The 14,729-nt window shown below is 48.8% G+C and overlaps 1 protein-coding gene across 2 annotated transcripts in view; it reads right to left on the reverse strand.

Moving 5' to 3' along the window:
- Positions 1 to 968: 968 nt before the first annotated feature.
- Positions 969 to 14,729, reverse strand: part of LOC134966188 (uncharacterized) — a 65,234-nt gene continuing 51,473 nt past the window's right edge. Inside the window, exon 5 of one of the 2 annotated variants that reach the window (XM_063942747.1) lies at positions 969 to 1,471. In XM_063942747.1, coding sequence (XP_063798817.1) covers positions 1,199 to 1,471 — 273 coding nt within the window. In that variant the 3' untranslated portion in view covers positions 969 to 1,198. The other variant, XM_063942746.1, reaches the window with a different exon arrangement.

Below are 14,729 nucleotides of genomic sequence, written 5' to 3' on the forward strand. Positions count from 1 at the left end.
CACACAGGGAATGCTCTAAACGAAGACAGGACCCACTAGCCCTTTGGGGAGACAGAGGGAGAGTCTGCCAGCACACACCAAAAAGCGCTATATATGACAGGGATAGCCTTATAATAAGTGCTCCCTTATAGCTGCTTTATATATATCAAGATATTGCCATTAAATTTGCCCCCCCTCTCTGTTTTACCCTGTTTCTGTAGTGCAGTGCAGGGGAGAGACCTGGGAGCCGTCCTGACCAGCGGAGCTGTGAGAGGAAATGGCGCCGTGTGCTGAGGAGATAGGCCCCGCCCCTTTTTCGGCGGCCTCGTCTCCCGCTATTTTGTGAATACAGGCAGGGGTTAAATATCTCCATATAGCCTCTGGGGGCTATATGTGAGGTATTTTTAGCCTTTATATAGGTTTACATTTGCCTCCCAGGGCGCCCCCCCCAGCGCCCTGCACCCTCAGTGACTGCGTGTGAAGTGTGCTGAGAGGAAAATGGCGCACAGCTGCAGTGCTGTGCGCTACCTTTAGAAGACTGCAGGAGTCTTCAGCCGCCGATTCTGGACCTCTTCTTACTTCAGCATCTGCAAGGGGGCCGGCGGCGCGGCTCCGGTGACCATCCAGGCTGTACCTGTGATCGTCCCTCTGGAGCTGATGTCCAGTAGCCAAGAAGCCAATCCATCCTGCACGCAGGTGAGTTCACTTCTTCTCCCCTCTGTCCCTCGTTGCAGTGATCCTGTTGCCAGCAGGAATCACTGTAAAATAAAAAACCTAAGCTAAACTTTCTCTAAGCAGCTCTTTATGAGAGCCACCTAGAATTGCACCCTTCTCGGCCGGGCACAAAAATCTAACTGGAGTCTGGAGGAGGGTCATAGGGGGAGGAGCCAGTGCACACCACCTGATCTGGAAAAGCTTTACTTTTTGTGCCCTGTCTCCTGCGGAGCCGCTATTCCCCATGGTCCTTTCAGGAACCCCAGCATCCACTAGGACGATAGAGAAAATTCAATATGGGTCTGACCGAACCATCCGGTTTCGGGACTACAACATGGTCTAATAATAACCCCCTCCTTGTTGAAGGAGGGGAACCTTGACCACCACCTGTTGAAGATACAATTTGTGAATTGCAGTTAACACTATTTCCCTCTCGTGGGGGAAAGCCGGCAGGGCCGTCGGTGAGGGGGCATCTCAGCGAAGCCCAGCTTGTATCCCTGAGACACTATCTATTGCCCAGGGATCCAACAGGGAGTGAACCCACTTGTGGCTGAAATTTCGAAGACGTGCCCCCCACTGGGCCTAGCTCCGCCTGTGGAGCCCCAGCGTCATGCGGTGGATTTTGTAGAGGCCGGGGAGGACTTCTGTTCCTGGGAACTAGCTGTGTTGTGCAGATTCTTTCCTCTGCCTCTGGCAAGAAAGGACGCACCTCTGACTTTCTTGTTTCTTTGTGATCGAAAGGACTGCATTTGATAATGTCGTGCTTTCCTAGGCTGTGCTGGAATATAAGCAAAAGATCAGAATTACCAGCCATAGCTGTGGAGACCAGGTCCGAGATCCCTTCTCCACACAATCCTCAGCCTTGTAAGGTAAACCTTCCATATGCCTCTTAAGTCGGCATCACCTGTCCATTGCATGTTCCACATGACACGTCAAGCAGAAATCGACATATCGTTGACTCTAGAACCCAGTAGACTGTCTCTTTGGGCATTCTATCTATCTATCTATCTATCTATCTATCTAAGACAGCATCTTTAATATATATATATATATACATACATACATACTAGGGTCTCAATCTCTGCTAATAAGGTATCTGACCACGCTGCTACAGCGCTATAAACCCATGCCGACACAATCGCCGGTCTGAGTAGTGTACCAGAATGTGCATGCTATCTGCAGGATCCCTGAGGATAGCCGTTAAGTCAGCGCTACCTTTTGGGCAAACGTGACACCCTAGGGGAAGATTCCCATCGTATCCTGGCCCTAATAGGGAAAGGATACTCCCTGAGAATTCTTTGTGGGAAATTGCAGTCTCTTGTCTGGAGATTTCCACTCTTTTTAATCATGAGAGGAGGGAAATTTACCTCAGCTTTCTTCCCCTTAAACATGTGTACCCTTGTGTCAGGGACAGATGAGTCATCAGTGATATGCAAAACATTTTTTATTACAATAATCAAATATTGAATACTTTCCTGCCATTTTGGCTGTAACTTTGCATTATCATAGTCGACACTGGAGTCAGACTCTGTGTCGATATCAGTGTCTATTATTTTGGATAGTGAGCATTGAGAGACTCTGAAGGTCTCTGCGACATAGGGACAGACATGGGAAGATTCCCTGTCTGTTCGCTAATCTTTTGTGCAATAAATTTACCTTAGCACTTAATTACACATATCCAAACAGGTGTCGGCGTTGTCAACGGAGACACCACTCACACACACATTTGCTCCATCTCCTCCTTAGGGGAGCCTTTTACCTCAGACATGTCGACACACACGTACCGACACTCCACACACTCAGGGAATGCTCATCTGAAGACAATTCCCCCACAAGGCCCTTTGGAGAGACAGAGAGAGAGTATGCCAGCACACACCCCAGCGCTATAAATCCAGGAATAACACAGTAACTTAATGTTAACCCAGTAGCTGCTGTTTATATTGATTTTTGCGCCTAATTATGTGCCCCCCCCTCTCTCTTTACCTTCTACCGTGTATCTGCAGGGGAGAGGCTGGGGAGCTTCCTCTCAGCGGTGCTGTGGAGAAAAAACATGGCGCTGGTTAGTGCTGAGGAAGAAGCCCCGCCCCCTCGACGGCAGGCTTCTGTCCCGCTTAAATATACATTTTCTTGGCGGGGGCTCATACATATATACAGTGCCCAACTATATATGTGTACTTTTGCCAAAAGAGGTCCAAATGCTGCCCAGGGCGCCCCCCCCCTGCGCCCTTACAGTGACCGGAGTATGTGAGGTGTGTGGGAGCAATGGCGCACAGCTGCAGTGCTGTGCGTTACCTCAGTGAAGAACGGAGTCTTCTTGCTTCTCATACTCACCCGGCTTCTGTCTTCCGGCTCTGCGAGGGGGACGGCGGTGCGGCTCTGGGATCGGACAACGAGGGAGAGATCCTGTGTACGATCCCTCTGGAGCTAATGGTGTCCAGTAGCCCAAGAAGCAGGACCTAGCTTCAGAGAGTAGGGCTGCTTCTCTCCCCTCTGTCCCACGATGCAGGGAGTCTGTTGCCAGCAGAGCTCCCTGAAAATAAAAAAACCTAACAAAATACTTTCTCACAGCAAGCTCATGAGAGCTCACTGAAAAGCACCCAGCTCGTCCGAGCACAGATTCAAACTGAGGTCTGGAGGAGGGACATAGAGGGAGGAGCCAGAGCACACCAGAATCTAAATTCTTTCTTAAAGTGCCCATGTCTCCTGCGGAGCCCGTCTATTCCCCATGGTCCTTACGGAGTCCCCAGCATCCACTAGGACGTTAGAGATAAAAAGTTAAATATAATTAAAGTTTATAGTGCAAATATAGAAATGTTAGCTCTGTTGGTAGTTAATGTATCCAGAGCAATAGATAATCTGTTAGCAGTTTTTATGATAATCCCATGGGATTGTGAAGCAGGCATGCCAAATAGCAACATATTGTCCAAGCTCGATCTACCTGGGCTTCCATATTCTGTGGATAAACACACTTTAAAAAGCGGAAGTTTAGTGCCTTGTCTATGAGACTCAAGAAGCTTAGGACTTGTCTGCTCATTTCTTGTTGCTGGTGGGTCAGCTGGACTGGAACATTTTGCATGAATGGCGGAAATTCTAACGGTGGGGTTATTCCTCCGTAAAGTTCTTCTTGTGGTTGGCCATCCATTACTTTAGTGGCTATTCCAAAAGGTAAACTAGATGAAAAAGTGATGAAACCGTTGGCAGAGGCAATGGCATACCCCCGTCGTAAGTAATGATTTCTAGAGGGGTGTGTAGAAGCCGGCCTAGCGCGATCCTTTGCTTGAACTTCAAAGAACAGGTCTGTACAGTCCATAATCGTACAAGTGACGCCTTCATACTGCACAGTTCTCTTAGGTTCAAAAACATCTAGATATTTATTGCTATACAGGATCGGTATCTGAGAAAAAAAATAAAAAATTATGCAATGTACATTTGCTTTCCCTGATCCATACTAACTGGTAAGCTGGCTTGCTACCATTTCCTCCCTGCAACTCTTAAGTAGTCGTGTTCTCATCCCGCCCCCGACATCAGCCATTTCTCCTACCCCATATATTCCAGCCTCAGATGAAGTAATACTAGATCAACGCTACAATCGCTTCTTTCCACAACCGTATAATCAGCTGAGCACTAGCGACCTTCATCTATACACTATTCTCTCTCATTACTGAGAATGATGTCCCTACACCTTCTCACACCCGATTCCACTCCCTTCCCCTTTTAATCTCTATTGGAACTTTCACTACCATCTTCAAATATGCACCCCTCTCATATCCTCAAAAAAACAGTTGATCCCCACCAGCTACCGCATCATTTAATGCTTTCCCTTCCTTTCCACATTACTTGAAGTCTGTAACTACCTAACCCCTCTTTCTCTTACGTCCTAGGGGATACTGGGAATCCATTTAGTACCATAGGGTATAGATGAGTCCACTAGGAGCCATGGGCACTTTAAGAAATTGATAGTGTGCGCTGGCTCCTCCCTCTATGCCCATCCTACCAGACTCCGTTTAGAAAAAGTGCCCGAAGGAGCCGGTCATGTCTCTGGAAGCTCCTGAAGAGTTTTCTGCATTTATTTTCAGGCAGGACTGGATGGCACCAGCGTGCCTGTTTCGTGGGACTTGGGGAGGGGAATGGCCCAACTTCTCTCAGGGTTAATGGTCCCGTTCCCCGCTGACAGGACACTAGCTCCAGAGGGAGCTATTCGCAAGCCCTACTACAGCGAGTGTACATTTGTGTACCTCGCCGCCACCCCTAACAGAGCCAGAGGAAACAAGAGTGGTAAGTATTAAGCCTGCATCCCGGTTAGCGGGTCGCCAGCTATTATGGCGGCATGAGGGTATGGAGACGCACTGCTTCTAAACAGGGCAGACTGTGTCTCCCGCTGTGTAAGGACACAGGCGCTGAACAGCGGACACAGTACCCAGACTGGCAACAAAGCCATAAAAGGAGTCTCTCCATCTTATGCACTTAGACGCATACAGCCAGTATAAAAGAGCGGGGAGACCGCGTGCCATTGAAGGGGCAAAGCTTCACTACGAGCGAATCCAGCAGCTCACCAGCACCATTTTCCCTCTGCAGCTGACACAGAGGCTGACAGGGATGCGCAGCTCCTCCGGAGAAATGCCAGATTACCTCAGCAGTACCAGGGAGCATAGCAGGGAGGGGGGGGGGGGGGGGGGGGGAGCGCTTATTAGTGTACTAAGTCTGCAGCCCGGCTAAGATTGGCATTAGCATTAAGGGCACCGTGTGCTGGTTCCATATTCCCTCTGTATCTCCCAGGAAGGGCTCGTTGTGGGTTAATTGTGCATTTAACCTTTTCCTGTGTGTGTGTTGTCACTATACAGTTTATCAGACAAAGAGTGTGTTTCATGTAAGGCACAGTGTTCCTCTTCCCCAGGGGGTTCACTAGTGTGTACTCAATGTAGTGTCTCTTCCCAGGCTAGTGGGGGCAGAACCAGCATGGCTGGACACCATTAGGGGAATGATTTCCGCAATCTCTACTAAGTTATCTCTGACCGAGAAGGAAAACGCAATACTTAAGACAATCTATGAGTTTATGAAAAGAGACTCCGTACCCAAACCAGCGTCTCAGTCCCCTGCCATTTGTCCGCAAAAGTGCACTTTGGCCCATATGCTGCAGTCGGACTCGGATGAGGGGTCAGAAATGGAGGAGGGTGAGGTGGACTCAGAGGTGGGGGAGAGTACTCTGTCGCAGGGAATAGAGGCTTTCATAGAAGCTGTCAGAGAAGTTCTAAATTTCCCTGATAAGTTGATATAGTAGAGTGAGGAATCTTATTTTCTCTAACGTCCTAAGTGGATGCTGGGGACTCCGTCAGGACCATGGGGTTTAGCGGCTCCGCAGGAGACAGGGCACAATAATAAAAGCTTTAGGATCAGGTGGTGTGCACTGGCTCCTCCCCCTATGACCCTCCTCCAAGCCTCAGTTAGATTTTTGTGCCCGGCCGAGAAGGGTGCAATCTAGGTGGCTCTCCTGAGCTGCTTAGAATAAAAGTTTAAGTTAGGTTTTTTATTTTCAGTGAGTCCTGCTGGCAACAGGCTCACTGCTACGAGGGACTTAGGGGAGAGAAGTAAACTCACCTGCATGCAGGATGGATTTGCTTCTTAGGCTACTGGACACCATTAGCTCCAGAGGGAGTCGGAACACAGGTCTCACCCTGGGGTTCGTCCCGGAGCCGTGCCGCCGACCCCCCTTGCAGATGCCGAAGTTGAAGAGGTCCAGAGGTCCAGAAACAGGCGGCAGAAGACTTTCAGTCTTCATAAGGTAGCGCACAGCACTGCAGCTGTGCGCCATTGTTGTCAGCACACTTCATACCAGCGGTCACTGAGGGTGCAGGGCGCTGGGGGGGGCGCCCTGGGCAGCAATGTATTATACCTTTTTTATGGCTAAAATACATCACATATAGCCCTTGAGGCTATATGGATGTATTTAACCCCTGCCAGATCTCACAAACTCCGGGAGAAGAGCCCGCCGTTTTAGGGGGCGGGGCCTACTCTCCTCAGCACACGGCGCCATTTTCCTGCTCAGCTCTGCTGTGAGGAAGGCTCCCAGGCTCTCCCCTGCACTGCACTACAGAAACAGGGTTAAAAACAGAGTGGGGGGGCACTTATTTGGCGATATGATTACATATGTGAAAATGCTATAAGGGAAAACACTTGTATAAGGGGTTGTCCCTGTATAATTATAGCGTTTTTGGTGTGTGCTGGCAAACTCTCCCTCTGTCTCCCCAAAGGGCTAGTGGGGTCCTGTCCTCTATCAGAGCATTCCCTGTGTGTGTGCTGTGTGTCGGTACGTGTGTGTCGACATGTAGGAGGACGATGTTGGTGAGGAGGCGGAGCAAATTGCCTGTATTGGTGATGTCACTCTCTAGGGAGTCGACACCGGAATGGATGGCTTATTTAGGAATTACGTGATAATGTCAACACGATGCAAGGTCGGTTGACGACATGAGACGGCCGGCAAACAAATTAGTACCTGTCCAGGCGTCTCAGACACCGTCAGGGGCTTGTAAAAACGCCCATTTACCTCAGTTGGTCGACACAGACACGGACACTGACTTCAGTGTCGACGGTGAAGAAACAAACGTATTTTCCTTTAGGGCCACACGTTACATGTTAAGGGCAATGAAGGAGGTGTTACATATTTCTGATACTACAAGTACCACAAATAAGGGTATTATGTAGGGTGGGAATAATCTACTTGTAGTTTTTCCTGAATCAGATAAATTAAAGTGTGTGATGATACGTGGGTTTCCTCCGATAGAAAATTATTGGAGGTATACCCTTTCCCGCCAGAAGTGAGGGCGAGTTGGGAAACACACCTTAGGGTGGATAAGGCGCTCACACGCTTATAAAAACAAGTGGCGTTACCGTCTCCAGATATGGCCGCCCTCAAGGAGCCAGCTGATAGGAAGCTGAAAAATATCCAAAAAAGTATATACACACATACTGGTGTTATACTACGACCAGCAATCGCCTCAGCCTGGATGTGCAGCGCTGGGGGGGCTTGGTCGGATTTCCTGACTGAAAATATTGATACCCTTGACAGGAACAATATTTTATTGACTATAGAGCATTTTAAGGATGCATTTCTATATATGCGAGATGCGCAGAGGGATATTTGCATTCTGGCATCAAGAGTAGATGTGATGTCCATATCTGCCAGACGATGTTTATAGACACGACAGTGGTCAGGTGATGCAGATTCCAGACGGCACATGGAAGTATTGCCGTATAAAGGGCTGGTCCATCGGACCTGGTGGCCATGGCAACAGCTGGAAAATCCACTTTTGTTACCCCAAGTCACATCTCAGCAGAAAAGGACACAGTCTTTTCAGTCTCAGTCCTTTCGTACCCATAAAGGCAGGCGGGCAAAAGGCCAGTCATATCTGCCCAGGGTTAGAGGAAAGGGAAGAAGACTGCAGCAGGCAGCCCATTCCCAGGAACAGAAGTCCTCCACAGCTTCTGCCAAGTCCGCAGCATGACGCTGGGGCCATACAAGCGGACTCAGGTGCGGTGGGGGGTCATCTCAAGAGTTTCAGCACGCAGTGGGCTCACTCGCAAGTGGACTCCTGGATCCTACACGTAGTATCCCAGGTGTACATTGGAAATTCGAGACGTCTTCCCCTCACAAGTTCCTGAAGTCTGCTTTACCAACGTCTCCCTCCGACAGGGAGGCAGTATTGGGAAAAAATTCACAGGCTGTATTCCCAGCAGGTGATAATCAAAGTACCCCTCCTACAACAAGGGAAGGGGTATTATTCCACACTATATTGTGGTACTGAAGCCAAACGACTCGGTGAGATCTAAAAGATTTGAACAATTACATACAAGGGTTCAAATCAAGATGGAGTCACTCAGAGCAGTGATAGCGAACCAGGACGATATGGTGTCACTGGATATCAGGGACGCTTACCTACATGTCCAAATTTTGCCCTTCTCACCAAGGGTATCTCAGGTTCGTGGTACAGAACTGTCACTATCAGTTCAGACGCTGCCGTTTGGATTGTCCACGGCACCCCGGGTCTTTACCATGGTAATGGCCGAAATGATGATTCTTCCTAAAAGAAATATGGACGCTTTCCTGATAAGGGCAAGGTCCAGAGAACAGTTGGCGGTCGGAGTATCACTATCTCAAGTAGTTCCACGACAGCACGAGTGGATTCTAAATATTCCAAAATCGCAGCTTTTTCCGACGACACGTCTAATGTTCCTAGGAATGATTTTGGACACAGTCCAGAAAAGGATGTTTTCTCCCGGAGAAGAAGGCCAGGGAGTTATCCGAGCTAGTCAGGAACCTCCTAAAACCAGGAAAAGTATCAGTGCATCATTGCACAAGGGTCCTGTGAAAAATGGTGGTTTCTTACAAAGCGATCCCATTCGGTAGATTTCACGCAAGAACCTTTCAGTGGAATCTGCTGGGAAAATGGTCCGGATCGCATCTTCAGATGCATCAGCGGATAACCCTGTCTCCAAGGACAAGGGTGTTTTCTTCTGCGGTGGCTGCAGAGTGCTCATCTATGAAAGGGCCGCAGATTCGACATTCAGGACTGGGTCCTGGTGACCACTGATGCCAGCCTGAGTGGCTGGGGAGCAGTCACACAAGGAAAAAATTTCCAGGGAGTGTGATCAAGTCTGGAGACTTCTCTCCACATAAATATACTGGAGCTAAGGGCAATTTACAAGGCTCTAAGCTTAGCAAGACCTCTGCTTCAAGGTCAGCCGGTATTGATCCAGTGGGACAACATCACGGCAGTCGCCCACGTAAACAGACAGGGCGGCACATGAAGCAGGAGGGAAATGGCAGAAACTGCAAGGATTCTTCGCTGGGCGAAAAATCATGTGATAACACTCTCAGCAGTGTTAATTCCGGGAGTGGAAAACTGGGAAGCAGACTTCCTCAGCAGGCATAACCTCCACCCGGGAGAGTGGGGACTTCAGCGGGAAGTCTTCCACATGATTGTAAACCGTTGGGAAAAATTAAAGGTGGACATGATGGCGTCCCGCCTGAACAAAAAACTAGACAGATATTGCGCCAGGTCAAGGGACCCTCAGGCAATAGCGGTGGACGCTCTGGTAACACTGTGGGTGTACCAGTCAGGGTATGTGTTCCCTCCTATGCATCTCATACCAAAAGTACTGAGAATCATAAGAAGGAGATGAGTAAGAACGATACTCGTGGTTCCGGATGGGTCAAGAAGGACTTGGTACCCGGAACTTCAAGAGATGCTCACGGAAGAACCGTGGCCTCTACCTTTAAGAGAGGACCTGCTCCAGCAGGGGCCTTGTCTGTTCCAAGACTTACCGCGGCTGCGTTTGACGGCATGGCAGTTGAACGCCGGATCCTGAAAGGGCATTCCAGATGAAGTCATCCCTACCCTGGTCGAAGCCAGGAAGGATGTAACCGAAAAACATTTTCACCGCATTTGGCGAAAATATGTTGCGTGGTGTGAGGCCAAGAAGGTCCCTACAGAGGAATTCCAACTGGGTCGTTTCCTACATTTCCTGAAAACAGGACTGTCTATGGGCCTAAAATTAGGGTCCATTAAGGTTCAAATTTCGACCCTGTCGAATTTCTTCCAGAAAGAACTGGCTTCAGTGCCTGAAGTTCAGACGTTTGTAAAAGGGGTACTGCATATACAGCCTCCTTTTGTGCCCCAGTGGCACCTTGGGATCTCAATGTTGTTTTGAGTTTCCTAAAGTCACATTGGTTTGATCCACTCACCACTGTGGAATTAAAATATTTCACATGGAAGGTGAAGATTCTATTAGCCCTGGCTTCAGCCAGCCGTGTGTCAGAATGGGCGGCTTTATCATATAAAAGCCCTTACTTAATTTTTCATTCTGACAGGGCAGAATTGAGGACTCGTCCTCAATTTCTCCTTAAGGTGTTTTCTGTTTTTCACATGAACCAACCTATTGTGGTACCTGCGGCTACTAGGGACTTGGAGGACTCCAAGTTACTTGACGTTGTCAGGGCCCTGAAAATATACGTTTCCAGGACGACTGGAGTCAGAAAATCTGACTCGCTGTTTAGCCTGTATGCACCCAACAAGATGGGTGTTCCTGCTTATAAGCAGACGATTGCTCGCTGGATTTGTAGTACAATTCAGCTTGCACATTCTGTGGCAGGCTTGCCACAGCCAAAATCAGTAAAAGCCCATTCCACAAGGAAGTGGGCTCATCTTGGGCGGCTGCCCGAGGGGTCTCGGCTTTACAACTTTGCCGAGCTGCTACTTGGTCAGGGGCACACCCTGACTGAGGAGGACCTGGAGTTCTCTCATTCGGTGCTGCAGAGTCATCCGCACTCTCCCGCCCGTTTGGGAGCTTTGGTATAATCCCCATGGTCCTGACGGAGTCCCCAGCATCCACTTAGGACGTTAGAGAAAATAAGAATTTACTTACCGATAATTCTATTTCTCGTAGTCCGTAGTGGATGCTGGGCGCCCATCCCAAGTGCGGATTGTCTGCAATACTTGTACATAGTTATTGTTACAAAAATCGGGTTATTCTTGTTGTGAGCCATCTTTTCAGAGGCTCCTTCGTTGTTATCATACTGTTAACTGGGTTCAGATCACAGGTTGTACGGTGTGATTGGTGTGGCTGGTATGAGTCTTACCCGGGATTCAATATCCTTCCTTATTATGCACGCTCGTCCGGGCACAGTATCCTAACTGAGGCTTGGAGGAGGGTCATAGGGGGAGGAGCCAGTGCACACCACCTGATCCTAAAGCTTTATTATTGTGCCCTGTCTCCTGCGGAGCCGCTAAACCCCATGGTCCTGACGGAGTCCCCAGCATCCACTACGGACTACGAGAAATAGAATTATCGGTAAGTAAATTCTTATTTTTTTAATATATAAAGAAAAAATCCTCAGCCCCTTTTCCTGTGTCAAAAGAACTTAATACCCTGCTTTTAGTACTGTGGGTTAGTCCTGATAGGAGGAAAAGGAAAGGATGATAACCATTTAGGGATTTGAAATTTCCTAAGAATAGGAAAAAAAAAAAAAATGGGAAAATCCACCGACAGTGGATGCATCAGTATCCAGGCTTTCAAGAAAGATTGTATTGCCTGTCCCAGGTGCAGCCTCCCTAAAAGATGCGGCTTATCGTAAAATTGCGATTACGCTGAAATCCTTGTATACAGCTGCTGGGGCGTCCCAGAGGCCCACTACAGCATGCGGGTGGATTACTAGAGCCATTGCCAAATGTTGAGTAACCTGATTGAAGGGTTAGACACCTTGCCTCATGAGGAGGTTATCTTATTCCTACAGCATATACAAGACTGCAAATTTTATGGTGGAAGCCATAAAAGAAATAGGCTTGCTTAATGCACGCACTACGGCTATGGCTGTGGATGCAAGCAGGGGTCTATGGCTACGCCAGTGGACTGCGGATGTGGACTCCAGTAAAGGCGTGGAAGGCCTACCATTCACAGGCGAGGCCTTATTTGGAGATGAACTAGACAAATGGATCCCCAAAGCTACTGCGGATAAGTCCACATACTTTCCTTCTGCAACTCCGCCAGCTAGGAAGGCCTTTTCAGGACCCAATCTACAGTCCTTTTGGACTGCGAAGTTTAGGGGCAAGGCCAGAGGTTCTTCTGCAGCCACAAGAGGTAAACCACGCAAACCAGCAACTGCCGGTTCACAGGAACAGGGCTCAAGCTCTGCTTCCTCAAAACCTGCAGCATGACGGTGGACCACAATGCCTGGAAGACTGGCAGGTGGGAGCCCGGCTAAAATTCTTCAGTCACATCTGGACAAGTTCGTGGCAGGATCGCTGGACCATAGATCTTATTGCCCAGGGCTACAGACTGGAGTTCCAGGAGCTCCCACCTCACAGATTCTTCAAATCAGGCTTACCAGTTTCACAAGAAGCTAGTATAACTTTACAGGACACCATTCAAAAGCTGGTACAGACTCAGGTCCTTGTTCCAGTTCCACCTCATCTGCAAAACAAGGGGTACTATTCCAACTTATTTGTAGTACCGAAACCCGACGGTTCGGTAAAACCGATTCTGAACCTCAAGTTGTTGAACCCATACTTAAGAGTGTTCAAATTCAAGATGGAGTCTCTGAGAGCAGTGATCTCAGGTCAAGAGAAGGGGGAATTCCTAGTGTCTCTGGATATCAAGGATGCGTACCTTCACATTCCGATCTGGCCGCCTCATCAGGCTTATCTACGGTTTGCACTGCCATTTGGTCTCTCCACGGCACCGAGGGTGTTCAACAAAGTGATGGCAGAGATGAGGTTTCTACTCCGCAAACAGGGAGTGAACATAATTCCGTACCTGGACGATCTTCTGATAAAGTCACCGTCCAGGGATCAGTTGTCGGACAGCATTGGCTTTTCAACCAGACTACTTCTGGATCACGGGTGGATTCTGAATCCTACCAAAATCTAACCTAGAACCAACACAGAGGCTTCCTTTCCTGGGAATGATACTGGACACACAGTCTCAAAGTGTTCCTTCCCTTGGAAAAGGCAATTGTAATCCAGTCGATGGTTCGGGCTGTCCGGAAGCCAACCCGGATCTCTGTGCATTGACCTTCTGGGGAAAATGGTGGCCTCTTATGAGGCGATTCAGTACGGAAGGTTTCATGCGAGGCCCTTCTAGCTGGATCTGTTGGACAAATGGTCCAGATCGCATCTTCAGATGCACCAGAGGATCAGTCTGTCGCCAAAAGCCAGGATCTCCCTCCAGTGGTATCTACAGACTTCTCACCTAGTTGAGGGTCGAAGGTTCGGGATTCAAAATTGGATATTGCTAGCCACAGACGCAAGCCTCAGAGGTTGGGGCGCAGTCACCCAGGGGGTGTAGTTTCAAGGAAGACGGTCAAGTCAGGAAGTCCTTCCAATAAACATCCTAGAACTCAGGGCTATATACGACGCCCTTCTGCAGGCCTCATCTCTTCTTCAGAATCAGGCCATTAAGGTTAAGTCGGACAATGTGACGCCAGTGACGTACATAAACAGACAGGGCGAAACGAAAAGCAGAGCCGCAATGTCAGAGGTGTCAAGAATTCTCTGGGCGGAAAAACATGGCATGGCGTTGTCAGCGGTCTTCATTCCGGGAGTAGACAACTGGGAAGCAGACTTCCTCAGCAGGCACGACCTGCACCCGGGGGAGTGGGGCCTTTACCCGCAGGTGTTCCGGTGGTTGACACATCAGGGGGATATCCACAAATTGACATGATGGCCTCTCGACTCAACAAGAAGCTCAAGCTGTATTGTTCCAGGTCGAGGAACCCACAAGCAGTGGCAGTAGATGCTCTGACAACTCTGTGGGTTTTCCAGCTGGTGTGTTGCCTCCACTTCCGCTGATCCCAAGAATTCTAAAAAGAATAAAAAGGGAAAAGGTTCAAGCAATCTTCATTGCCCCGGACCGGCCTGGTATGCGGATCTTCTTGTGATGCTGCTCGAAGATCCGTGGCCTCTACCTCTTCGTGAAGATCTTCTGCAACAGAGCCCGTTCGTCTATCAAGACTAACCGCGGCTACCTTTAACAGCATGGAAGTTGAACAGCTGATTCTAGCCAGGAGAGGGATTCCTGACAAGGTCATCCAGACTATGATCCAAACCAGGAAGGGGGTAACGTCTAAACATTACCACCGTATTTGGAAGAAATATGTCTCTTGGTGCGAGAGCAGACAATATTCTGCGGTGGAATTTCATCTGGGACGTTTCCTGCTTTTTCTGCAGTCGGGAGTGGATGTGGGACTATGGCTAGCTTCCATAAAAGTACACATTTCGGCCTTGTCTATTTTCTTTCAGAAACAATTGGCTTCTCTCCCTGAGGTCCAGACGTTCTTGAAAGGTGCTGCAGTTCTTCAAAATCGGACTGGTTTGAACCGTTACAGGAGGTTGATGTAAAGTACCTTATGTGGAAGACAGTCACACTGTTGGCCTTGGTTTCAGCACAACGTACGTAGGAGCTAGGGGCGTGGTCTCACAAGAGCCCCTACCTAATTTTCCATGAGGACAGAGCTGAACTCAGAACTCGTCAGCAATTTCTTCCTA

The sequence above is a fragment of the Pseudophryne corroboree genome, chromosome 10, assembly GCF_028390025.1.
Source record: "Pseudophryne corroboree isolate aPseCor3 chromosome 10, aPseCor3.hap2, whole genome shotgun sequence".
In the NCBI taxonomy this organism is placed as follows: Eukaryota; Metazoa; Chordata; class Amphibia; order Anura; family Myobatrachidae; genus Pseudophryne; species Pseudophryne corroboree.